The sequence below is a fragment of the Macrobrachium rosenbergii genome, chromosome 3, assembly GCF_040412425.1.
Source record: "Macrobrachium rosenbergii isolate ZJJX-2024 chromosome 3, ASM4041242v1, whole genome shotgun sequence".
Lineage (NCBI taxonomy): Eukaryota > Metazoa > Arthropoda > Malacostraca > Decapoda > Palaemonidae > Macrobrachium > Macrobrachium rosenbergii.
Genome location: NC_089743.1, coordinates 1,558,105 through 1,585,000, shown reverse-complemented (window position 1 = coordinate 1,585,000; position 26,896 = coordinate 1,558,105). Strand labels below are relative to the sequence as shown.

General features: G+C 40.9%; 1 protein-coding gene across 1 annotated transcript in view; it reads right to left on the bottom strand.

The window, feature by feature from the left end:
• Positions 1 to 26,896, bottom strand: part of Fpps (Farnesyl pyrophosphate synthase) — a 322,613-nt gene that overhangs the window by 37,932 nt on the left and 257,785 nt on the right. Inside the window, exons 9-10 of the mRNA XM_067126286.1 lie at positions 15,492 to 15,689; positions 12,255 to 12,457 (exon numbers count right to left, since the gene is read on the bottom strand). Of these exons, the coding sequence (XP_066982387.1) occupies positions 12,255 to 12,457; positions 15,492 to 15,689 (401 nt within the window). The remainder of the gene's footprint in view (positions 1 to 12,254; positions 12,458 to 15,491; positions 15,690 to 26,896) is intronic.

Here is a 26,896-nt window from a genome sequence, read left to right as displayed (position 1 = left end):
TCTTATTTTATTCACAGTCCAAGAAGGAGTTAATTTTACTATTGAAGGTAACTGTTTATTTATATTCAGTGACTCAAACAATCTTTTTGCTCTAACAGGGAAAGGTGGTGAGTGACTGTTTATAAATACATTCTCAGGGCACTCTTCATTGTTACAAACTCTCTATGAAGAAACAGTGGTAGTTCACCAAATTCGACTTGTAAAGATGAGGTTGGTGACGATCTAAAGGCTCCTGATCATATTCTAAGGTGTTCGTTGTGAACTGGATCCAACGTTTTCAGCGTTGTGTCTGATGCTGAGCCATATATTTCGCTTCCAAGATCAATGACAGAAAGCACTGTTGCTTTATACAGTACAGCAAGAGTATGTACATCTACTCGCCAAGTAGTGTTCGATAGTTTTCTATTTGATTTAATGCTCTTTTACATTTTGATTTCACGTATGTTATGAGGGCTTTCCAGTTCAAGTGAGTACCAAATACTAATCCTAAAAATTTTGTTGTTTAGCAAATTGGTATACTATGGTTTCTGATTTTTAAATCTATTTCTTCACCCTATTTCCACTTTCTATTTTTATAAAACATGATTGACTGAGTTTCATCTATGGAAAATTTGAAGCCTACATATGAGGCCCATTCGTCTATTTTCATTATGCTTTTATTAATAATTTGCTCTGCATGTTTTATTCGAGATTCTGAATAATATATGGCAAAATCATCCATATACAGGTTACTTTTAATTCCAAAAGGTAGGTTATTACTGATGTCATTTATTTCTAAAGTAAACAGTGAGCCACTAAGGACGCTTCTTTGTGGAACACCATTTTCATGTGGAATTTATCTGACAATGCATCATCAGTTCTCACCTGAAAAGTGCGATCTGTCGGATGTTGTTTTTATATAAAGTTTTTAATGTTGCATATCTCAATGTAGCATCGTATGCATTTTCAATGTCAAAAAAGATAGCTACAGTAATTTGTTTTTGTTCAAATCCTCTGGGTATGTGGTCTTCTAAGTTACGTTGAGAATCCAAAGTAGATCTGTTACATTGTGATCCGAATTGAGTGGGAGTCAGAATTTTATTTTCTTGAATGTGCCATGTTTGTCGAGCATTTACCATTTTCTCTAACAATTTGCATAAGCAACTTGTCAAAGGAACTGGTCTGTAATTATTTACATTACTTGGATCCTTTCCAGGTTTGGGATGGGAATAATTATAGCTTTATGCCATTCATCAGGAAATCAATTTCGAAGCCATAAATGATTATAAAACTGTAAAAGGCATGACTTTGCAAAAGGGGCTAAGTGGCAGATCAGCTCAAAACAAATACTGTCACTTCCAAGGGCAGATTTATTGCTGTTCAAGAGAGCATATACCAACTCTGACATATTAAATTTTCCATTATAATATATATCTTCTATTGTTTCAAAATTTATTATCATTATTTCTATACTATTTTTGTCAGTGCAGAAATGTTCATTTAAAAATTTTCACGACTTACTTTTGCTAAGATTTCTCTGATTACATTACCTATTTCTTTCGGATCAAGTATTCTTTTTCCATCTTTTAATATGGCATGTCCAGGTGGTTTCACATCGGTACCATTTATTTTCCTAATTTTTTCAAAATTTTTTGTATGGGAGTATTATTAGTGAGATCTGATGCATATTTCCTGTAAGAAGTAATTCTTCCTTGAATTACTTCTTTTTTCACTTTTGCAGATATTTTGTTGTACATAAGTTTTAATGCATCAATTTCTATTAATAATATAGTCAGTTCTTGTAAATTTCCTTCTAATATCGGGAATGTTTTATTAATTTTGCTGAATTTTTAAAATTATCTAGTCATCCCCCTACTGAATGTTGTATATTTATTAATTCTGTTAGCTTATCAGATCACCATGGAATTTTGCATTTTGTTGGATGAGATTTTGACTTCGGTACTGCTTTATCACAGCATTTATCATGAAATTAACAAGAAATTTATTAGTTTCATTATGATCTTTTCATTATTCAAACGGTGGGATATTCCTAGTGCGCATTTCATATCGCTCCCCATCTCCTTTATAAGTGCTATAGTGAGGGAAATGTTTTGCAGGATCATTTTGTAATAATGAAATTAATACTGGGAAATGATCACTGGTGTACAAGTCATCACCCGTATTCTAATCTAACCTGTCCACTATACCTGAGGAACACAAGAGCAAAGTCTGCTGAGGAAAATGTTCCATGTGTTTTTGAATATGTGCTGATTTTGTCATAATTTATACAGCACATTTCATTTGAATCCATGAATTCTTCTACTTTACTTCCTACTCTATTTGAGTTTGTACAATTACAGCCCCATATTGAGCTGTGAGCATTAAAATCTCCTTCTGTTAATATGGTATTTTCATTATAAAATAAGTTTTTAAATATACTTACCTGGTAGTTACATATATATAGCTTTATCCCAATGATTAAGTCATGGCACGGCAGAAATTCAAAAGTGCGGCAATCGCCGATAGATGGTCAGGTGGCCATACCTGAGCGCCCTCTACCAGGTAACTAGAACCATTCCCAATTGTCCTCAGAAATTCCATGCCCCTGTTCTCAGAGGGGAGGAGGGAGGGACCTTTATATATGTAACTACCAGGTAAGTATATTTAAAAACTTATTTTATAATGAAAATACCATTTTTAAATATCTAACTTCCTGGTAGTTACATATATATAGCTGATTGACACCATTGGTGGTGGGTTAGAGAACCAAAACACCGTTGGGAATTCGTATAATTACTAAACACTAAAAATTAGCTGTAAACATACTCTGGTTCTTACCTGATAAGGAAGCTGGCTTCATAATTATCCTGCCTCATTCGCCTGCATTCCTTGAGAGACCCAGCGACCCATCCAGGGGGCTGTAGAAAGTCTCTATGGGGCTGTCACACGGTCCTCAACCTTAACATGACTAGACCACCACCCTTGCTATCCTGGCATAGCCATGGACAAAGAGCTGACCACCTGACCCACTAAAATCACTAAATAACACACTCCATAAAACCTAACTTAGACTTGCAACCCCAGACTGTGGAAGGTTGCAACAACCTTCACAGACAACCTGTGAGTTCAAATCAAGAAAAAGGCAAGGGTATAATACAAAAAAAAAGGTTATAGGGTAGAGGCAGTAGTACCCTCTCCAACTACGGCGCCGGAGGCAACGACGGACCCAGGAACAGCAATCCTCATATTGGGTCTGTACTTCTTTCAGGTAACAATCTGTGAAGATAGATTTGTTTCGCCAAAAAGTCGCTTCCAAAATCGATTTCATAGACCTGTTGTGTCTATAAGCCATCGAAGTTGCCACAGCTCTTACCTCGGCGCTTTGACTTTGAGGATTGGAAAGCTTTTCTCGTCACATTCTTGGTGAGCTTCCCTTATTAAGTCCTTGATAAAGAACGCCAGTGCATTCTTTGATAAGGGTAACGAAGGTTTCTTCACTGAGCACCAGAGGTGATCTGTCTGACCTCTCATGTTTCTGGTCCTTTGTAGATAAAATTTTAGGGCCCTAACTGGACAAAGGCCTCTCTCTTTTTCCTGTCCTACTAAATGAGACAGCCCTGGTATGGAAAAAGATCTGGGCCATGGTTGAGAAGGGTTCGTTTTTAGCGAGAAAACCAAGTTGAAGTGAGCAGACTGCATTTTCCCCATTGAAGCCTACTTTCTTGCTAAAGGCTTGTAGTTCTCCTACCCTCTTGGCTGTAGCCAAAGCGACCAGGAAAAGGGTCTTCTTAGTGAGATCCTTCCATGAAGCCTTGTCGAGAGGTTCAAACCTATTCGAGGTTAAAAATTTTAGGACTACGTCCAAATTCCAAGAGGGGGTCGGGTTGTCCTTCCTCTTAACTGTCTCAAAGGACCTTATGAGATCCGTGAGGTCCTTGTCTCCGACACGTCAATATTTCTGTGACGGAAGACGGAAGCAAGCATGCTGCGGTATCCCTTGATGGTAGATACTGCTAGGTTTTTGGGTTTTCAAATGCAGAAGAAAATCTGCCAGTTGAGTTAGAGAGGTACTGGAAGAGGAAATGTTGTTTTTCCTGCACCATTCCCTGAATACGCCCCACTTTGATTGGTACACCTTGAGTGTGGACGTTCTCCTCGCTCTCGCGATGGCTCTTGCAGCTTCCCTTGAAAAACCCTTCGCTCTTGCCAGTTTTTCGATAGTCGAAAGGCAGTTAGGTTGAGAGCGAGGAGATTTTGATGGCATCTCTCTATACGTGGCTGTCTGAGTAGATCGTTCCGACAAGGTAACGATCTGGGGGTGTCTACTAGCCACTCCATCACCTCCGTGATCCATGGTCTCATGGGCCAAAATGGAGCTATCAGGGTCATGCGGGCGTCGTTCGACTCTCTGAACTTCTTCATGACTCTGTCTAGGATCTTGAATGGAGGAAAAGCGTACATGTCTAGTCCCTCCCAATTCATGAGGAAGGCATCCACCGCCACTGCTTCCTGGTCTGGGACTGGAGAGCAGTAGACTGGTAACCTCTTCGTTCTCTGTGTCGCAAAGAGGTCTATTGACGGTTCTCCCCACAGATTCCAAAGCCTGTTGCACACATCGTGATGTAAGGTCCATTCTGTCGTGAGAACCTGTCTTCCTCTGCTGAGAAGATCCGCTCTGACGTTCTTCTCTCCCTCTATGAAGCCGGGTGATCAGAGTTAAGTTGTTCGTTTCTGCCCACAGCAGGAGATCTTTGGCTGCCTCGTAAAGGGAAAACGAACGAGTGCCACCCTGTTTCTGATGTAGGCCAACGCTGTGGTGTTGTCTGCGTTGACCTGTACAATCTTGTTCTGGACCTTCTCCTGAAAGTGGACTCGTGCAAGATGAATGGCCTCCAGTTCCTTGACATTTATATGCCATTTCTTCTGATGGTTTTCCCATAGACCTGAGATCTCGCCCTTCCCCAGCGTTGCACCCCATCCCATGTCCGATGCGTCTGAATACAACACTAGGTCGGGGTTCTTTTGTTGAAGTTCGAGGCCTACTTGAAGATTTTTTTTGGGGTCGTTCCACCAACTCAAATGTTTTTGATTCCCAGAGGATCGGAATCCACGTCTCCAGATCTTGGCCTCTTTTCCAATAGCTTGACAGATGGAACTGAAGTGGACGTAGATGTAGTCTTCCCAGGGAGACGAATTGTTCGATCGAGGAGAGGGTCCCAGCAGACTCATCCACTCCCTCGCATAACAGGTCCATCTCCCTAGAAAGAGCTTCACCTTTTCTAAGCAATCTAGAATGCGTTTGGGGCTGGAAAAGCCCGAAAAACCACTGACTGAATCCTCATCCCCAGGTAGATGATGTCCTGTGAAGGCGTTAGCTGCGATTTGGCTAGATTTACTACCAGACCTAATTGTTGCGTCAAATTCATTGTAACTTGTAGATCCTCCAGACACTTTGCTTGCGATCTGGCTCTGATTAGCCAATCGTCCAGGTACATCGAAATCCGTATCCCTTTTAGATGTAACCAGTGAGCTACGTTCGATGCCACTCGAGAGAAAACGTAAGGAGCCGTGCTTAGTCCAAAACAAAGTGCTCTGAACTGATAGGTTGTCCCAAGATGCACAAACCTCAGATATTTTCTGTAGTTCGGGTGAATTGGTGCGTGAAAATCGCAGCGTCCTGTAGGTCTATTGAAACCATCCAGTCTTCCTGTTTGGTGCCTGCTAGGACTGACGCAGATGTCTCCATGGCAAACTTGACTTTGCTTACGTACTTGTTCAGTGGACTTACGTCCAGAACTGGTCTCCAACCCCCCGAGCTCTTGGGTACCAGAAAAAGTCTGTTGTAAAAACCCTCTGATGAGAGGGTCCTTTACCTCTTCTATTGCTGCTTTTGATAGCATCTGGGTCACCTGTTCTTGAAGAGCTGCTGCTTTGCTCCCGAGTAAGTAGCTGTCAACTCCAACGGTTCTTGTGAAAGAGGGGCTTCCTTAAGAAGGGAATCTTGTATCCTTCCTTCAAAACTTCGACTGTCCATACGTCCGCTCCCCTTTGGCTCCACTCTTGCCAAAAGTGGGATAACCTGGCTCCCACTTGTGTCTGGAGGTTGTTGTGATCATTTCTTGGATTTGGGTTGCTGCTTGGGGTTCTTACGAAGTTGTCCTCCAGCAGCCATTCTCTGACTTCCTCTCGAAAGGGCTCTCCCACGAAAGGGCTGACGCGTAGGAGGAGCTTCCTTGTCCTTCCTGGCTAAAAAGTTTGCCGGAAGAACTTTCCTAGCAGTCCTTGTGATCAGATCTTGCGTTGATTGTTGCGCAAGGGCTGCTGATAAGTCCTTAACCAGCTCTGAAGGGAAGAGCTGTTTAGATAAGGAGCATACAACAGTTCAGATTTCTGAGCTAAAGTCACTCCAGACGACACGAACGAACACAACATAGCTCGTTTCTTGATAACACCTGCTGTGAAAAGGGCAGAAAGTTCGACCGACCCGTCCCTCACAGCTTTATCGAGACAGGCAATAAGGTGCATTTGCGTGTCATTCTTCTGATCTGAAACCTCTGCAAGAGCTGCAAGAGTCCAGTCCATCAAGCTGAAGACTTCAATAGTTCTGAAGACGCCTTTCAGCAAATGATCCAACTCGAAGTGGACCACAGAACCTTGGCTTTAGTCATGGCTGTTCTCCGTGAAGAGTCAACGAGTCTGGAGAAGTCCCCTTGGGAGGAGGCAGGAACTCCCAAACCGAGCTTCCCCAGTCTCGTACCACACGCTGGATCTAGAAGCCAATCTTGTCGGGGAAAGGAAAAAGTTGTCTTTCCTTGTTCCTTCTTCTTCAAAATCCAATCATTCAGTGTCGAAAAGGCTCTCTTCACTGATTTGGCCAACACTGTCTTCTTGAATGAGGAAGACTTCTGGGGTCTACCCATCAAATATTGCGAGGGAGGACTCCGAGGTGCGGCCTGATGAAAATCGTTAGGAAATAAGTCCGCCAAAAGAGTAAGAAGTCTTTTCAGATCAGCGGCATGAAGAGTTTCTTGAGTTTCCTCTTCCGAGATCTCTTCCAAAGGATCCGCTATTTCGATGTCGAACGAGAGGGGAAACGTGTGAATCGTGTTGCTTGCGCGTGCGCCACGCATGCGTCCAACTTGCTGCGAGGGAGCTTCGCGATCCTTGTTCCCTCCCGTCACTCGTGCGGCTTGTTGCGGGGAAGCGTCTATGAGCGCTGCAACTTGCCGCGAGTTTGCGTCTTGCTGGTTGTTAGCGTCTTGTTGTTCTGATTCTTGCCTTACCCTCTTCTTGGGTCTGTTGACGTCCTTAGATTCCTTCTTGTGTGTTTCTTCTCTTAGTCCTTGCGACTTGTAAGAGTCAAAAAGAGACGCAAGGGACTGCTGGACTTCCGACAAGAACTTTACTTGAGGTGCCACTTGCTGCTGGGAAACAACTGGAGATGGCACTGCACTAGCTTCCACAACCGGAGACTCTAGCTGGGATCTTTTGATGAAGAGGTGGTGACGCAGCTTGCGACACGTCCCATTCTGGGGGCGGGGGAGAAGCGTGAACTGAAGTCATGTATCGTCTTCTTCCTCCGACGAGCTATCGTCTTACGCCTCTGTTTAGGCGCAGAAAGCGCCGTCTTCTTCCGACAGGAATCTCTCTGGAGAGCTCCATTTGCTGCAAGAGGGTTGTTGGAGCGGGAAGGGGACCTGCGTCTCTTGATAGGTCTAGACTCTTGTGACTGGCGCCAACCACGTCTGGGTCTTGCGTCATCCGAGGAAGACGAACACGTCCTCATCTCGCCTTTCCTGCGGCGAGGGGAGCGCCCTGGGATGCGTCAACAGGATCGCTCGAGGGCGTCCGCTCGTTGTTCAACGTCTCTCACCTCCCTTAGCCTGTCGGCGTTCCTTCTCCCAGGGGTTGGGGAGCATGGAAGAGGTCTAGGGCTAGGAGCGTGACAGACACGAACGGACGCACCCTCCACTGCACTAACACTGTCACCGAACTTTTGTTGCAAACTATGCACTGCCCCCACATCACTTCCCTATCCGAAGAAAGGGATTGTACAGAAACTCCTATGGCCGAAATAGCAGCCATTATATCCTTTAAAGACGGATTACTTACTCCCGACTCCGCAGGAGGATCGGGTACTAAAGCCTTAGGGTTAGGATCAGGAATATTAGTATCAGACAAGTTAGAAAGGACTTGACTATCAGAAGACCTAGCTGAAAGGACACTGGAAGATCTAGCTCTCCTAATTCTGTCCTTTTCCAATCGCCTCACATAGCGATCATACTCTCTCCACTCTTTCTCGGACAAACTTTCACACTCCTTGCATCTATCATCAAGTGCACACATGATCTCTGCATTTCTTACAAACTGTGTGGGGATCAAGAGCAGCCTTGGGAAGCCGGTTCTTGCATCCCCTAACACACATTCTAACAACAGGGTCAGCCATCTTGAAAAGCAAGTACAAAGAACAATTGTAACAGTCAGAAACCGAACAGATAGGCTAACAATGAGAAACGAAAAATCCAGGGAAGATCCAAAATCAGCGAAAGCCATCAACGAAAACCAAACAAGTAATGGGTACTTCACCAATTGTAGTAAAGCAAACCAAAGTAGAGCGAATTTCCAACGTGTTGATAGAACGACGGCAGGGAATTTCTGAGGACAATTGGGAATGGTTCTAGTTACCTGGTAGAGGGCGCTCAGGTATGGCCACCTGACCATCTATCGGAGATTGCCGCGAATTTTGAATTTCTGCCGTCTTGTGACGAATCGGTGGGATAAAGCTATATATATGTAACTACCAGGGAAGTTAGATATTTAAAAGTAGGTTTTTTGGCATTGTTAAATAATTAAGTTTATCAATATCGTAATTTTTATTAGGTTGGTTGCATAAATTATAACTTACATAATTATCACTTTTTATTCGGGCTTTAATACCTGATATTTGCAAGTCAGCATCGTTTACAGGTACTTTGTCATAAACTACTTTGTTATGTACATATACTGTATGGCTGCACCTAACATTCCTTCTTCCTCTCATGATGTAGATGTTAAGGTGTATTTACCTATTGTTGATAATATTGGTGACATGTTGTAAACATATCATTGGTTCATATTATTTTGGTAATCGTTGTATTTCTCCTAGGTGTAATCTTCATGTTCCATTGTACTGTAAAATATAGCTACTGAACATATTTTGTGATAGTGGTCAAGTTTTGCTCTCTGTTTTTTTTCCATTATCAATGTAGATTTTTTCTAATAATTTATTAAAAACATTTATTTGTGTTTCTTTATAATATACCGAGTGTTCGATGCACATGCAACCTTTTTCATGGGTGCTCAAGTCAGTGGTTTCTTTTTTCTATATTTCATAAACTATCTTTTGTTATATTTTTGTTATTATTGCACAATTCAACGAAACAATCATTACATCCACTTGTGTTTTTATGTACATTTCTTGCCTCATTTCCTCTTGTACCAATTATTTGTGATGGAGTAACCTCTTCTCCTTTGACAGTCATTCTTATCTATGGTATGGTTCTCTTCTACTTCTTCGATGTTTTGGATATCTGAGTCCATAGGTTTCAAAATTACTTGAGGAGATAAAGGTATAATCTTAACTTTTTTCTTTGTGTTCTTTCTTCATATCCTTTGTCTTTGGTTTAACCGATGTTTCTCTAATAATAGTTGGTTTTTTAGTTTTGGGTGATGTTCTCTCCAAAGGTCTCTTTTTATCTTTAATTTCTGGTCCATCACAACTTTCCTCTGCTACTTCTGTAGTAGTATCTTCTTGTGCTCTTCTACTTCTGTAGTAGTATCTTCTCGTGTTCCTATTTGCATTAGCATTTCAAATGAATCTGATAAAATGTTATCCATATCTTTTGTGCCTGTTTTTTGATTCTTTAACATTTTAGTTTTTTCTGTATAGCATTAATTTCTTGACATTTACTCTGCTGCATTTTGTTACTTCTATCTGCATATGTTTTTGTTTCATTATTGGTTCTTGTTATCTAAGAATATGTAAGTTTCATTGCAGATCTTGAATTCCTCTCACTTTTAATTCCAATTTACCCTCTTTTACAGACATCCCTGTTCTTTCTTTTAACATTTTCAATTCCGTATTGTACTGCACATATAACAAATGCATTCTTTGGATCTTGCATGATGATTCAGTCCACAGTTTACACACTTTGGTTCCCTGCACTTCCATTGTGTGGTATGTTCAGGAGATCCACAATAAGTGCATACTGGTTCATTGCGGCAATTTTTCTTTGTTTGCCCATACTTACTGTAATTTTGACACTGCAGTGGCTTTGGGACATAGGGCCTTAACTCTCTGCTTTGGCCTAAAATTTTCATTTTTGGGGGCAGATCTTCACCCTCAAATTTTATTTTTTTTATTTTTAATATTTGTTTATCACACTTTTTACTTGGTACAACATATACCTCATAATCCTGGACCCTGGGGTATTTCTTTTTGAGACAGTCTAATAGCATTTTATTTTCGATTGGTTAATTATTTTTAGGAAGCACAATTGTACCCTGAATGCTGTTCATAGTATCATGTTTTTCACTTTTACGTTATTATCTATATTTTTCAAAGACTAATATTCTTCAGACTGACTTTTTGTTGTGGCTTCTGTAAGCCAAGTCTTCTCCTCTATTTGTCTGAACGACATTTCTGCCGTTGGATGCCTATTTAATAAATACTTTTCTAATTTTAAAGCTGAAATACAGTATTTTGACCAGCTTCCACTCCCAAAGAGGGAGTTGAAGTGAGTCAAGGTTGGGTCAAGATGGTACTTAGGATTTTTGGGTCTAGTAAATGGTTTTGTTTTGACTTTTGTAGTTTGAGTCCACATCCGTGTCAGAAGTCATAAGGAGGTTTGATGTGTTCGCCATAAAACGAAAAATATAAATTTCATCCAGGATGGGGTCCCTCTCACCAAGGAGGCCTAACTGGGGTAGGAGCAATACTGTTACTCACATTGGTAATTACCCTGGGGTCCTCACCTGGATATACATCAAACCCACAGTGCCTTAAGAGTCGTCAGTCCGTCAAGATCGGACCCAGCACTGAGGGCATGACTTGACATAAAAATTTCCCCTCACTCGACCACGACGAGTACTCTAGTTTTACGAGTGGAGCAGCATGCCGCCTAACTCCATCCTCCATCAAGTTAGATAAGCAGTGAATTTTGTAATCCGATACCAAGTCAAGGTCGTCAATGATGGAGGAGGAGGAGGAGGAGGAGGAGGAGGAGGAGGAGGAGGAGGAGGAGGAGGAGGAGGAGGAGGAGGAGGAGGAGGAGGAGGAGGAGGAGGAGGAGGAGGAGGAGGAGGAGGAGGAGGAGGAGGAGGAGGAGGAGGAGGAGGAGGAGGAGGAGGAGGAGGAGGAGGAGGAGGAGGAGGAGGAGGAGGAGGAGGAGGAGGAGGAGGAGGAGGAGGAGGAGGAGGAGGAGGAGGAGGAGGAGGAGGAGGAGGAGGAGGAGGAGGAGGAGGAGGAGGAGGAGGAGGAGGAGGAGGAGGAGGAGGAGGAGGAGGAGGAGGAGGAGGAGGAGGAGGAGGAGGAGGAGGAGGAGGAGGAGGAGGAGGAGGAGGAGGAGGAGGGAGGAGGAGGAGGAGGAGGAGGAGGAGGAGGAGGAGGAGGAGGAGGAGGAGGAGGAGGAGGAGGAGGTTATAAGTCCCAACGTTCAGTTGAATCCACAGCAGAGAGAGCAGGATCACATACTCTCCCTGCAGTGGATCCCTAAGCGCCCCACCTCATCAAGGGGTTGGGATCAGGGGGAACCAGCTTTAAGTGGTATACTTCCAAAATTGCCTCAGTTGGTGTTTTTTGATTAAGCCAGCAACATGCCAGCAAATTGCCTCCTTTGGTTGGTTGGCTGGTTCCAAACACTCACTTCACAAACATAGTTGCAGGCACACTACACTGTTCATGTTAGGTGCAGAACTTTAAACAGTTTACTAGCTTTCTCTTAATCCCTTTTTCCAAGTAGCAGTGACTTTTCTTGAAATTGTGCCTTACCATAACCAGCGCTGACTTTTTACTCATTTCAACTGGAGCCGAGGTAGAAGTAAACAAAAGAGTACTAATCAACAGATTCATCTTCACCACAAGGGAGTGAAAAGAGAACAAAGCGAACTATGCATTGCTTAAAAATTAAGGAAAATCTATTGAATAAGGGTTAAGTCTAAAGGAAGAACCGAGACAGCAGAAAATGGCAAATCTACAAACAAAGGGAGTGAGGCGATAAAAGCTAGAGGAGACATACCAGAGAATGTCAGCAATGATGACACAGGATGTTGGTGATAAGTACCGGACAGCTGGGAGAGAGACAGGTGCATGGGAGAAGGTACAAGGATCCCGCATGATGTCAATACGGAACAAGGATGACAACCTGAGCCATCTGCACAACACTTTTAAGAGGTGATTACCGAGAAGTAGAAGCCAGTTCTGGCACCAGGGTAGCTTCACCTAAAAAAACAAGAGGCAAAGGAGAAAGAGCCGCTACACAAATAGAAACATTTGTCAAAAGGTGACGTGTATGAGGCGACAGAGGGGGAAGCTGAAGGGGAAGGTTAACGTCCTAAACGGAAAACAATACAGGCAAGTAAATGAATAACAATAGAATAATTGAAGCGCAGCTCAGAAACTACTGAAATAAATGTAATACTATGTTAATAATCCCCAGAAAACTCCAATTTAAATATATCACTATCACTCTCTACAAAAAAGGATGATACATCAGCTGGTATATGTGAGAGCTGAACTCTACCAAATATATTCTTCAGAGAACATGTCAAATTCGAGCTGGAAGACGGATGAGAGAGAAGTGGCGAAGGGCACAGACCTTGGCCTCGAAACACACCTTGGTTCCCTGTCCGTAGAGTAGACCAACTGATGCAGGGCAGTCCAGAGGGTGTGCTACTGACAGACAAAAGCTCTGACACCTCTCTCGCAGGGAAAACCAAAAAAGGTCGATCACTTTTGGGGGGAACACAATCTTCACCGTAATATATATGGTCAAATTTCTAACCAATAGAAAAAGAATAGTCCTCAATTTTCCTATCATTTTTCTCCTGAACATCATATGGAGTGAGAGAGGCATCAACCTATCAGGCAATGGAGGAGGAGGAGGAGGAGGAAAAGTAACACTGGAAGAAAAAGAAAAGACTGAGTAGGCTTACTGCTGAACCTAAGGAATTGTCTACCTACTCTACTGGCCTCTCACATCTTCTGGTACTTCACAAAATTATTCATACTCTCATCAGATCACTCCTTATTTTGTTCACAAGAAGTAAAACCACATTCGTGCATAAACAGTTAGGCTAACAAACACATGGCAGTCGTGCACAACTGAAACATTCAGTTTACACAGAACTCGTTCCTATACAGCCCAGTGCTTTCATCTCTGCTTGTTGTAGATACCATAATGCAAAAACAGAAAGCAAGCACAATACTGTACAAGAGAAAAACAGCCATAAAGTAAAAATCATTACTGCCAATTCACACTATATGTACAAGGACACACCATGAAGAATTATCACAAGAACGTAACCATTCCAACACCACCGGGTGGGAAACGGGTGATTACAGAGACACTGCTAGTGGGTTAGACAAGCGTTATTTTGTTTATTTTGAATGCCAATCACCCTAATGGCGCAAAGATATGAATAACTTTAACAGTAGGTAAGATTCATTCCTGATGATGTATTTACCTTTTCTCTGCAGTTTTAAAGGCTAGCTCCTGGAGATGTCAGATGACTTTCATGAACTTTCAGCTAAGGCCTGTGATACCTATGAGACTAGTCATTCTTTTATCTGGGGAGGGTTCTAGGTAGCTAAAACATACTGCATTCATACCCTACATCTTCCCATTATGGCATCCTAACTGACACAGGTTTCTGGTGTCATCTGCTTCTCTCTCGCATAACAATGGTTAAATCGTTAGTCTCCTATTCTAGTACATCCAAAGAAAATGTAAAATCTGTTTCCTCCTCTACTCCAGTTCCTTTGGGACCCCCAGTGCAAGCATAACCTCAGTCCAATTTCATACTGTTTATGGACCTCTTACATTTTACCTTGCAGTCTGGGACCTATCTCATGAGCACTACACTGGCATCTGAACAGTAGTTACCTATCTCCCTTTATCTCTTGCTCCTAATAGATCCTACAGCTCTCAATTAGAAGTCTGGAACCCTGACAAGATTCTCATCCCCTCCAATTTAAATAGTGATTTAGGTACTGTAACGACTTTGTTATTTAACAAACTCGATAAAAAAAAACACTTAGTTTTTATAGAAACACAATACTTATAAAAATTTTCCTTCCTACCTGTAAAATGCTCGTTACCAAGCGTAAACTTCATTACAACTGGATTTGCAAGGGAGGACTAATGGATCTAATCACGCATGCACAATTCTCACATACCACTGTACTTCTTTCACATAATATATATATCTAGGATTGTTCAATGACAAACAACAGGGCACTATACGTAATGGGCTTGTATTGCGAGAGAAATTTATAAAAAATTAAACAATTGTCAAATATGCTATACCTGTTTCCTTCCACATCTCTAATGGTGTCCCTCAAGGTTGTTTTCTCATTCAGTCTTCCTTCTAGGTACCGACATACAGTGGCATGGTCATCCTCATTACAAGAACATTACACTAACCATAACCATCTCTTATCTAGAATACTCCTCTCATTCTGAAATGAAGCTCCCTTAATTTTTCCCCCCGAGATGGAATTGAGAAGAAGAATATTTCACTTATCAATTGCCCTCCATACATCATCTTTACATTAGCGCCCTCTCAGCCCAAACCTAGCCACACTGTCTCTCTTAAGGGTGCCATTTTGGCAACAGTTTCTCTAAGCAGAAAGCATGTCATTCTTCTCTCGGGAAGCCACATATTACAGTATCACCATGCCATCACATTCAGTATATGTAGATCACCAATCTTCAGAATACTATGCCTGTGATTTGCCTTCCCTTTGCTGCCAAGCTCTGAATTCTCTCCCTGCTTCTATTTTCCTTAAACCTTAGACATTTCTATCTTTCATGAAGTAAGCCAATTATTTCTCAAGGCTTCCTCCTCACTTTCCTTACCTAACGTTTTTTCTTTATGTGAAAAATTGTCAATTTGCCCCTCTCACTGGCCCTTGCATAAATAAAATAAAAACCTGCACAAAAACATTATTTTCTCACTAGTGAGAAAGTAATGTTTTTGTGCATTTTTTTTCTCAACATCTACCGTCAATAAAAATGCTATACCCAGTAATCATATATATTTTTTAAGGAAAATCTTCGCAATTATCATTATCTGCATACATTCAAAATAGAGGGTAAATTTTTATGGCAAGTCTAATCTCAGCGTGTTGCACTTATCTACTTCTAACGCTATGGAAAAAAATACTTAAAAACATTACAACAAAAATTTTTAATCTAAACTAATGACGAGTCTAAAAAACATATTAAACACTTCAGGAAAAATGCAATAAATACCTTATAGAGGTCCTTCACTTTGGCAATGCTATCTGGGTCCGGCCTGCCATAATGTTCCTCCATCACTGCTCGCTGGGAAGGGGATGCCCGTTGTAATGCCACAACAGAAAGCCACGTGCATTTCCCTTCTTCAATATCAGTGCCTACTTTTCCAGTAACACTTGGATCCCCAAAACAATCTAGGTAATCATCTTGTACCTATAAAAGAATACACTTCACTGTAAGTATTTCTATGAAAGCATGGCAGTTTCTTAAAATATTATTCAAAGCACGTCTATTCTCTAGTACAAATGCTCTGACTGCAGATCAGTCATAGTTCCACACTGGAAAGGAACGCTGTGGAAGTGTTGTGCATTCACATGGGTGTGCAATTATAAATTCTACCAAATTGAAACAAAAATTTTCGAACAATTCACTACTGAAAATACTAAACGCAGCTGTTCATAGTTAGTGTAGTAATGGTAAGTGAGACATCACAAGCTAGACAGAGCCTACTCAAACCTTTCATAAACACTCTAATTCTTTACTTTATTTGCAAATTTAAGATGTGTACCAATAAGAAGAGATGTCAAGAGCAATCCACTTAACAAAATTAACATCAACATTTCAAGCAATTCAACAAATTACAAATGCACTTTTATTGTTAATAAATAGTTACCAGAGGGGTGACTGAATCCTAGATTCCTCATCTATAATTTTCATGTTATTTATTGTATGGTTATCATATATTCTTGAAATATTCGAGTTCCAAATATGCAAAATTCCTAATGTTCAATAGAAGTGCAAAATTATGAAGTGTATCCTAAAATGCAAAGCACCTTGGTATTTATTATGTGAGCTCATCTTTGAAAGAGCAGATACCCTAATGATAATCCCAATATAGAATCTAGTAATTATATGACGTCATAGCTACTCCAGATTGAAGGTTGAAACGGCATTTATGCCATTTATAAGCGTTACCAAAATTATTATTATGCACAACTTAATTAGAAAAAAGGACTCTCTAGTGAACATATTGAACGCAATGACTAAAAGTAACCAATTTGTTATGAGCGTACAGTTTCTTATGGATATAATCTTGAATAATTCTTCAGTCATAATAATGATGAACCTGGCACCAGAATTGCCAAACCTCATATTGCCTGTTCCACAATGTCAAGGATGGGCACTCTGTCAGCTGCTTGCAGTATATATCACTAAGGAACCATTCACCCTTTGTCAGACAGCATGAGTGGTCAAAGCACACCTGGACCCCTTCTTGGTCAAGTACAGCCAAACTTCGGCTGAAGAATTTTATCGACGCCGAAGGCTGGCCTTTCCTAACTTTAATGTCCTTTCACCGTTCGAATTTTTCCCAAACGAAATAAATGGAACAGAATAAATCATTTCCAGACCTCCATAATTACAACAAATAAAATTATTTGAACTGAAATTTAAAGAGCCCTGTATGCAGAAATATATAATATATATATATATATATATATATATATATATATATATATATATATATATATATATATATATATATATATATATATATATATATATATATATATATATATATATATATATATATATATATATATAATTATATATATATATATATATATATATATATATATATATATATATATATATATATATATATATATATATATATATATATATATATATATATATATATATATATATATATATATATATATATATATATATATATATATATATATATATATATATATATATATATATATATATATATATATAATATATATATATATAATTATATATATATATATATATATATATATATATATATATATATATATATATATATATATATATGTAATTCTAATAGCCACAATGCCCTCTTAACTTCTCGAATTCTTCGCGCTTTTTGGATATGCTTGTAACTACGAAGGTTTAAAATATCCATACGGAAGAAATTGAAGAGCCTGTGAATAGCGGTCGCGAGAATCGAACCAGCGTTACCATATTCACAAGGAGGTCACGTTGCCGACCTGGCTACGAGAAGGATAAAAGTCTATCGCCTCTCGTACATACATATACCTGTTGTATGTGTCTGGTAAAAGTGACCAGTAGATTCTACATATATATATATATATATATATATATATATATATATATATATATATATATATCTATATATATATATATATATATATATATATATATATATATATATATATATATATATATATATATATATATATATATATATATATATATATATATATATATATATATATATATATATATATAATATATATATATATATATATATATATATATATATATATATATATATATATATATATATATATATATATATATATATATATATATATATATATATATATAAATATATATATATATATATATATATATATATATATATATATATATATATATATATATATATATATATATATATATATATATATATATATATATATATATATATATATATATATATAATGTGTCTAGTAAAAGTGACCAGTAGATTCTACACACACACACACACACACATATATATATATATATATATATATATATATATATATATATATATATATATATATATATATATATATATATATATATATATATATATATATATATATATATATATATAAATATATATAAATATATATATATATATATATATATATATATATATATATATATATATATATAAAAAGTGACCAGTAGATTCTACATATATATAAATATATATATATATATATATATATATATATATATATATATATATATATATATATATACATATACAATGAACCCCCCTGGGGATAGGTCCCACACACCCCGCGAATAGGTCAAATCCACGAATGCTTAAAACACTCTAAAAACACTTAGAACTGCCCATTTTGATAGCTTAAACCAAGAAAAACCTTGTAAAAATGCATATACCTGATAATTTTAATAGTTTTATCACAAAAAGTGCATTTATTCATGAAAATTATATGAAAATACAGTAATTAGTGAATATTTCTCAGTGAAAAATACACTTGAATGGGCGAATTTTCCTGAATGGCTAGATATGTTCCACAGAGAAACCAGCGAATGCATGAGTCCATGAACCATGAGAATGCGAATACAGGGGTTTACTGTATATATATATATACATATATATATATATATATATATATATATATATATATATATATATATATATATATATATATATATATAGCCTATATTTACAAAGGTATCTATAAATGACTTGCTTGAATATTCATCTGAATGTTTAGATAATTATGATTTACCCTTGTCCACCCATAACATTTTTTTAGAACTGGTTAAACTTTGCATTTGTGATTCGGTTTTTACTTTTGATGAAAAATTTCATAGACAAAAATCTGGTATGGCAATGGGAAATCCTCTTTCGCCTGTTTTAAGTAATTTAGCTTACTGTATATATGGAATTTTTTTGAAACCAGATTTTGACCTAATATTTTTGTGTATGGGAGTACAGTATTAGAGAGATGATACATATTTACTCCAAGAAATAACTCTTCCTTGAATTGCTTTTTTTCCAGTTTTGCAGGTATTTTGTTGCATAGAAGTTTTTATGTATCAGTTTCTAATAATAATATAGTCAGTTTTTGTAAATTTCCTTCTAATATCGGTAATGTTTTATCAATTTTGTTGAATTTTAAAAATGATCTAGTCGCCTCCCTACCGAGTGTTTTATATTTATTAATTCTGTTGGCTTATCAGACTTCCTTGTTATAATACTCTAATAAGCATGTCTTTGCCAAAGGTGCTAAATGGCAGATCATTTCAAAACAAATACTGTCACCTCCAGGGGCAGATTTATTGTTGTTCAACAGAGCAAATTCCAACCCTTCCATATTAAATTTTCTATTATAATATATATCTTCTATTGTTTCAAAACTTATTGTTATTAATTCTAAACTATTTTTCTTTGTGCGGAAATCCTCATCTAAGTTTTTGTCACTACTTACTTTTGCTAAATTTTCTCTTATTATATTACTTATTCCTTTAGGATCAAGTATTCTTTTCCCATCTTTTATTATGGCATGTCTAGGTGGTTTAACATGGGTACCATTTATTTTCCTGAATTTTTCCCACATATTTTGCATGGGAGTATTATTAGAGAGACCTTATACATATTTCCTCCATGAAATGATTCTTCCTTGAATTACTTATCTTTTAAATTTTGCAGATATTTTCTTATATAGAGGTTTTAATGTATCAATTTCTAATAATAATATAGTCAGTTAAGTAAATTTTCTTCTAATATCGGTACAGTACTATTTTATTTTCTGGGCTTTGACCTGTGTCAGCCGGTGAAATTACCATCTAGCACACATTTCTAGGTAAATTCATTGCTAAACATACCAGAGAAAAACTAAATGCAATGCTGGGGTTACTACCCCCAGTGCGAGCTCCATAAAATGGAGTCGTGTATAGGAAAGGGTGAGTGTTGTCACTACCACAGGCCTCTGCCCTGTAGATATTCCCAATCTCAAAATCCCCCAGAGCGAGGTGCCGTAACAACGCCCGCACCAGCTCCCCGACTACCAACAACTCAGCCGCCATATTGGCATTCCAATTTAGCACGCGTCAGTGCCTTGTTGTTGTTTTCAACGGTGTGCTTATTTGCCTTTTTCTGTGCGACATTATGTCTTCCAGCCAGGAATTTTCTTCACCTAAGTTGAGTACCATCTCCCTTTTGTTTTTAGGCAGCTGAGGCTCCTTATTTACCTTCTAATTCAATAATTTGGGGGTTGAATATGACGCCGGTCTCGGCCGCCTTGCTCCCGACCTCACACGACCTTCAGTCTTTGTGTGGTTTACGGTGGGACTTTGCCCCCTTTTTATATGATATATGTTTTTATGTGTGTTTTACATAATTTCATATTTACTCCTCGTCGGAGTTTGTTTTTTCTGAATTACCCCTTCCCTGGGGAGGCACGGGTCCTCTCCTCTCTTAGGCTATGAGATTTCCCCCTATCGCCTTTGTGATCATAATTCCATATTATCCTTGGACCCACTCCTCCTCCAGCTCACGGGTATATTCTCTGAGATCGTATGGTTATGCTATTTATTTTCACTAATTTATATGTTTATGGATGACATTGATATTTTTGGATTAATTTGTTTACGTTTGATCGTAAGGGTCGGCCATTTTACCATCCGCGTCTCATATCGCGATTGGTTTGGACCGCCCTTCTACATGTGTCTTTTATTATATAAGTCCTATTTTCATATATGCGATGTACGTTATATTATATATTACGTGGTTAACTTTTAGTGTTACCTTAGTCTGATAGTTCCCGTGTTTGTCTTCCTAGGCTAGCCTTCTTGGCCGCTGGTCGGCTTCGGTAGGTTAGCCTAGGAAGTTAGGCTACCTTACGGCTCTTTGCTCCCTCCCCTAGCTTGGAGGGAGGGTTGGGTGAGTAGGAGAGTTTCACGTTCTGTACCTTCCCGATGATGTCGTCTGGTTCGGATGGGTGTTATTAGGCCTGTGTTTTCCCCCTCCCCCTATTTCGGCCCTCCCGATTGGACTCTTGAGTCCTAGTAAGGTTAGGCTAGAATAGCGAGGTCTTCTTATTCGTAGCCTACTCCTATCCGAGCCGTCGGTGTCGGGGCAGGCATCCTGACTTCGTGGGTCCCCCCCCTCTCCTACCACCCCCCTCCCTCCTCCCTTCCACCCTTGGCTGTCTTCGTGTACATCATGAAGCGTGCCTGGGGTCGGGTGCTCTGAGCCCTAACCCTGTTTTCCATGTCGCTAGCCTAACATTCCTTACCCCTTCCTTTGCATTGAGTGGTTCTCCCTAGTTCTCCCTTTCCCAGGGTCGCCAATCTCTGTTGATCGGCACCCCGTGGGGAGTTCTTTTGGTGTCTGGGGGTGCTTCCCCACTCCCTGGCCACCACTATTGATTACCACCTCTTTGCATCCTTTTAGCTTATGGAGTGTATCCTAGTATTCTCCCCGCCTTTGGTTGTCGTTCTCCCAAGATCGACGCCTAGTGGGGGGGGGGGGTTGCTATCGGCGTACGGGGGTGCCCTCCCACTCTCTGGCCGCTGCTGTAGGTTCCCTCCATTTGCCTATCCCCTACCTTTCCCTAGCATCAGCGCGTGACCGAGTTTCTCCCTGCCCGGGGTTGTCGTTCTCTTTAGTCCGTCACCCCGTGGAGAGTTAATGCGGTATCCAGTTAGTGTTATCCATCTGACTGGCCTCCGTCTCGGTGTCCGCTCTTCTGCTAGCTATTGTTGTCCTTGTTTTGTTCCCTGTTCTATACAACTAGAACATCGACCATATTCCCTGGGTATCTATCTTCACTTTAGCCAGATCTTACTTCCGCCGTGTTGTCGGGTCTCCCGTTACCCTCTCGTTATTGTTACCACTCCGGTGGGTATGGTGCGTGGTTGGACTGCGCTCACCCCACCTCCTCCGCCGCCACCATAAGTATGGTGTAATTCGATTCCCCCGGCACTAAGCGGAATTTTATAACCAATGTATCATATCTGTTGTTTTTTGGCAAACACTAAGGTTAACCATTTTGTGCTGTGTATTACTTTACCTCCACCGGACCGTGTCTGGGGGTATTGGTAAATCTGCTATTTTGTTTATGACGCATGTTCACACTTTGGACCTTCTAGTAACTCTGGATTTACTCTGGCGGTCCCTATCGTTTTACGCATGTATGTTAGATATACCCCTTATTGCCGGAATCTCTCCGGCGGGGTCTGACCGGACCGTTGCATGCTCCGTCAGTCATTTTAAATTAAGGCCCAGCTCCGGCACCCTACTCCAGCGTGCCTTATTAGCATACTCATGTATCATCTTTCCATTTATAGATGGTACGTTGTCAGGAGCAGGGGTGCACGGCGGTCCTGCAACAGGCTTGTGGACACGAAGTGTGTCGGTCCCACTCCGGCTGCGCAGTTCGTGTCGGGGACCTGATCGTCTGGCACCCCGACGGATGTGAGGTGTGCTACGCTCTCTATGAGCAAGTGTTGGACGAGTCGGTAAGCTACATGTTCCCTAACCATTGTTCTTTCTTGAGTTTATGACTTTTATTGATATATTTATGACAGTTGGAGATTTCGTCACTTAGCAATCTCCTTCTTTCAGGCCGACCGCAGCTCCCGCGACTCTTCGCTGTTAGCCCTTAAGACCTGGGTCAGTGGCTTTGGGAGGAACGTCAGGTCGGGGAAGCCCTACGTTCTGTCCCAGGATATTTGTAGTATCCTCTACCCTGGCGCCTGGGTCTCAGCGTCCGTCCCGGCGGAAGTAGCCGCCCCCTTGATCGCTGGGATCCGGGAGATGACGGAGCCCTCCCACGAAGAAGCGGCCATTTGCGGAGAGGTAGCGGAGGAGGTTGCGGCGATCAACCTCAACCTGGAGCCCATGAACGTCGACCCGGACCAAGGTAAGGGGGTAAGTGAGGCAGAAAGTTCCGATCCTCTCTTCAGCTCTCCTTCCTCTTCCGTTTCTTCCTTTAGAGGGTTTGGAAAATCCTCTTACCTTGAGGACAGGTCAAGGTCTACTGTCCCCAAGGTAAAATCTGTGAAAACGAAGACCTTGTCCAAATCCTTTAAACCCCAGAAGCGCTCAAGGCTCCCTCGAAGTCGTCACGGGCCCCTAGCCCCGTGCCGTCCACGAGCAAGGCCCCCCCCTCTGGAAAGGGATCAAGATCCAAGCAGGGTAAGGCGAGTCCCCCTCGTCCTTCCTTTGACCCAGAGTCGTTTGCTGAACTTCTTATGGAGAAGTTCGACAAGAGGGTGGAAGAGAAGTTGACCCAACTCTCCTCCCAGTTGTCTTCCGATCTGAAGTCATCAAACGCCTCTGTTAAATCCCTAGCAGAGAAGGTGAAAAACCAGGAGAGCTTGATCTCAGGGTTTATGCGTGCCGGGACAGTCGCTCAGCCCTTGGCTGTTCCGGACGTTTCCGGTCTTCCCCCCTTCAATAAGGGAAACTCTTGGCGCCTGGCTCTTTATGCTCCTCAGCATGAAGACACCCTTACCATCGAAGGTCTGGGTACTCGCAGGTTGGAGGAACTAGAGTTCTTCCCACCTGGCTTACTGCCCCCCTTCCCAGGTTATGCCAGGCTTACCGAGGAAGCCTGGATAAGATCGGACAAGGTCCCGAAAGAAACCGTCATCTTTCCAAGGGACCAGGCTCAGTCCACCCTGTTGCGCACGCTTACAGAGTGGCAAGCCGAGAACACGAAACTTACCCCTATAGAGGGATGAATAAATTTGTTTGTATTTAGCATTTCCTGTTTTGTGAGAGAGAGAGAGAGAGAGAGAGAGAGAGAGAGAGAGAGAGAGAGAGAGAGAGAGAGAGAGAGAGAGAGGGAGAGAGAGTAATTGTCGTTGTGAGTGGTTAGGTTGTTGGAGTTCATTTTACGGCGCTGTCTGTCTGTCTGTCGGGAGTTTTTCGGTTTTGGGGAAGTCTTGGGCAGTTGAGGTCCAACCTTGAAAGTGGACGGACAGTTCGAAATTTTTTTGGTCTGGGTTTTTTGTACCAACATTGATGGTGCACGTGGCTCTTCTTTTTTGTTCATTGTTGGTGGAGGGTTTGTTTGCAATTTTGTTTTGTGGTTTTTGTGTGCTGTGATTGGCGACCGTGGACCTTTACCCATCTCCAGCAACCGAAGATCAGGGTGAGTGTTGTTTTGTTTGTGGGTTAGAATTCCGCCACATAATATTTGGCGCCCAACGTGGGGCAGCTGGTATTGCAGCTGCAATTGAGATTGGTGGCTGGTAGTGTGACTGAAGAGAAGGATGGAAGAGGAACTGGTGAGGTTGAGAGAGGAGAATACGTGGTTGAGGGGTGAGAATGAGAGATTGAGGAGTCAGTTGGAGGAGATGGGGAATGCTAAGAAGTCGAAAGACGAAATGAAAGGGGAGATGAAAGAGTCAGAAGAGAGAATGGGAAGAGAGGGTGGATAAAAGTTGGAGGGAATGATGAAAGGTGTGGAAGAAATGGTGAGAGGTATGTTCAAGGGTGTTTTTGGAGAAGGGACTGTTGGAGGCAGGTTCTCTGGAACGTGTGAAGGGGCAAGAGAGAAAGAAAAGGAGGAAGAAGTGAATGGAAGCGTGAGTGATGAGTGATATGGGAATAGGAAGTAAGAAACGAGGGAATGAGAGGCAGGGTAAGGAAAAGGAGAATGAAAAGCAAGGGAAGGAACAGAGGGAAAGTAAGGATAAGTCAGGGGAAGAAAAAGGGAAGAAGGGAAAGGGAAAGGAAATTGGTAAGAAGGGTAAGCAAGTGGGGAAAGGCAGGAAAGAAGGGAGAGGGTGAAGGCAGTAGTGATAGTGAGGTGGATGGAGGTGAGTGGATAAAAGTGGATAAAGAGGGGAAGAAGAGTGTAATGAGTAAGATGAATGTAAGTCCGGAAGTGGACTCTTTGTATTCGGAAGAGGGTATGAAAGGACAGAGTGAAAGTAAGGAAAGTGAGAGTGAAAGTGAGAAAGAAGTGAGAAAGGCTATGTATGTGAGGGAGGTACCCCGGTGTGAAAGGTATAATGAGTATGGAAGTAGGGATGTGCATGATTTCTTTAGGGAGTATGAAAGGTTTTGTCAGGATAAGTATGGGGAAAGTAAGAGAGTGTGGGCACGAGAATTAGGAGAATATTTGACCGGGTTTTTGCTTGATATGTATGGGGTTATTATGAGTGTGGGGGATGTTGAGTATGACAAGGTGAAAGCTAGACTAGTTGAGCAAGCAGGCGTATGAAAGCGAGTGTTAAGTATAAGAGGAAGAATGAATTTGATGAGGCAAGAATGAAAGCTGGGAAACCTTGTCACTGTATGCTTGTAGGCTGGAGACGTTGGCAAGGAAGAAGTTTGGGATGATGGGATAGATGAATGTAAGGAGTTAGTACGGAAGTTGTTAGGGACAGTGCCAGATGGAGTTAGAGAATTTGTGAACTTGAAGCGGAAGGAGAAGAAAAGATGGACGAATGAAAGGTTGACTTGGGGAGAAATTTTGAAATTGTAGATTATGAGCTTGACAGGGTTATAAAGAGAGCAGAAGTGTAAGTGTAAGGGCTGGGGTAGATGAGAGAGTGCCAGAGTTTGGAAGCTTTAGGGATGCAGTGTTGAGGGGCCCAATGAGAATGGCCGATAGTGTAATAGATAGGAGTGTAAGAGCAAGTAATGTGGAGGTGCCAGTGAGGATGAATGGTGGGTTTGTAAAGGGAACAACGGGTTGGACGGGTTAGGGATAGTAGTGTACAAAGGGGAAGGTCGATGAGTGGAAGTCGAGAGAAGTGTTTTAGATGTGGAAAGGAAGGACATACAAAGAATGAGTGTAGGTGGGCTTTGGGAGCGTGTTTGGTGTGGGCAACCGGGACATTTGGTAAGAGAGTGTACGAAAGATAGGGGGTTAAATGCTGCAGGTGCGGACAGGTGGGTCATATTGCTAATGGTTGTAGTTTGCTTTACCCGAGTGAATGTAATATGTGGCAACTGTGGTAAGAATGGGCATTATGCGAGAATGTGTTCAGAACCGAGAGCGAAGTGTGTCGAATGTGGAATGGAAGGGCATGTATCAAGTGTATGTAGACGAAAGAGGGTGACTGTGACAGCGAATTCGGAAACTGAGTGTGAAGGGGTTCAAATGGGTGGATCCTCCAGGATGCAAGCGGTGCGTGTGATGCATGTACGTGAGGGGTTGTTGCATGAGGATCAGCAATTTGTTTTGATAGAGTATGGTAGGAAAGGTAAGAAAGGGAAGAACGTAAGTAAACTGAATGGTAAATGCGTTGTGTGATAGGGTGTGAGTGCCAAAGTGGAAATGAGTGATAAAGCATGTAATACGGATGAATGGGATGGTATGAATAGAACTAATATAGCATATGCTGGGTTTGATATAACTGAGTTGACTGAACGTGTAGGGGTAAGTGAACGGTTGGAGGTGAGCGAAAGTGTCAGAGTAAGAGAGCGTAGCAGTGATAGACAGTGATTGAAAGCATGAATGAATCGTTGCAAGAATTGGAAAGGTCAATGAGCGAATGGGATGGGTTAGTTGAAGAATTGGGGAGGTATTTGGGAACGAGTTAGAGGGTATAGTTGAGATTGTGGATGAAATTGAGAGTGGTAATAGTGAAGATGATAGCGTGAATCTGAGAGAGAATGGAGGAGAAGATGTGAGTTTGAATGTTGTTAGAAGAGAGAATGATTCTGAGAGAATGATTGCGTGCCTCAGAGAGCGATCTAGAGGACCTGCTAGTGAGCATCCGTGGGTGTTGCATAAGGCGATTTGAAAGAGGTGTGAAAGGTGTTGGTTGGGAAATGCTAAAAGGGGGAGAAATATAGAGGATGAATAAATTTGTTTGTATTTAGCATTTCCCAACGTTTTGTGAGAGAGAGAGAGAGA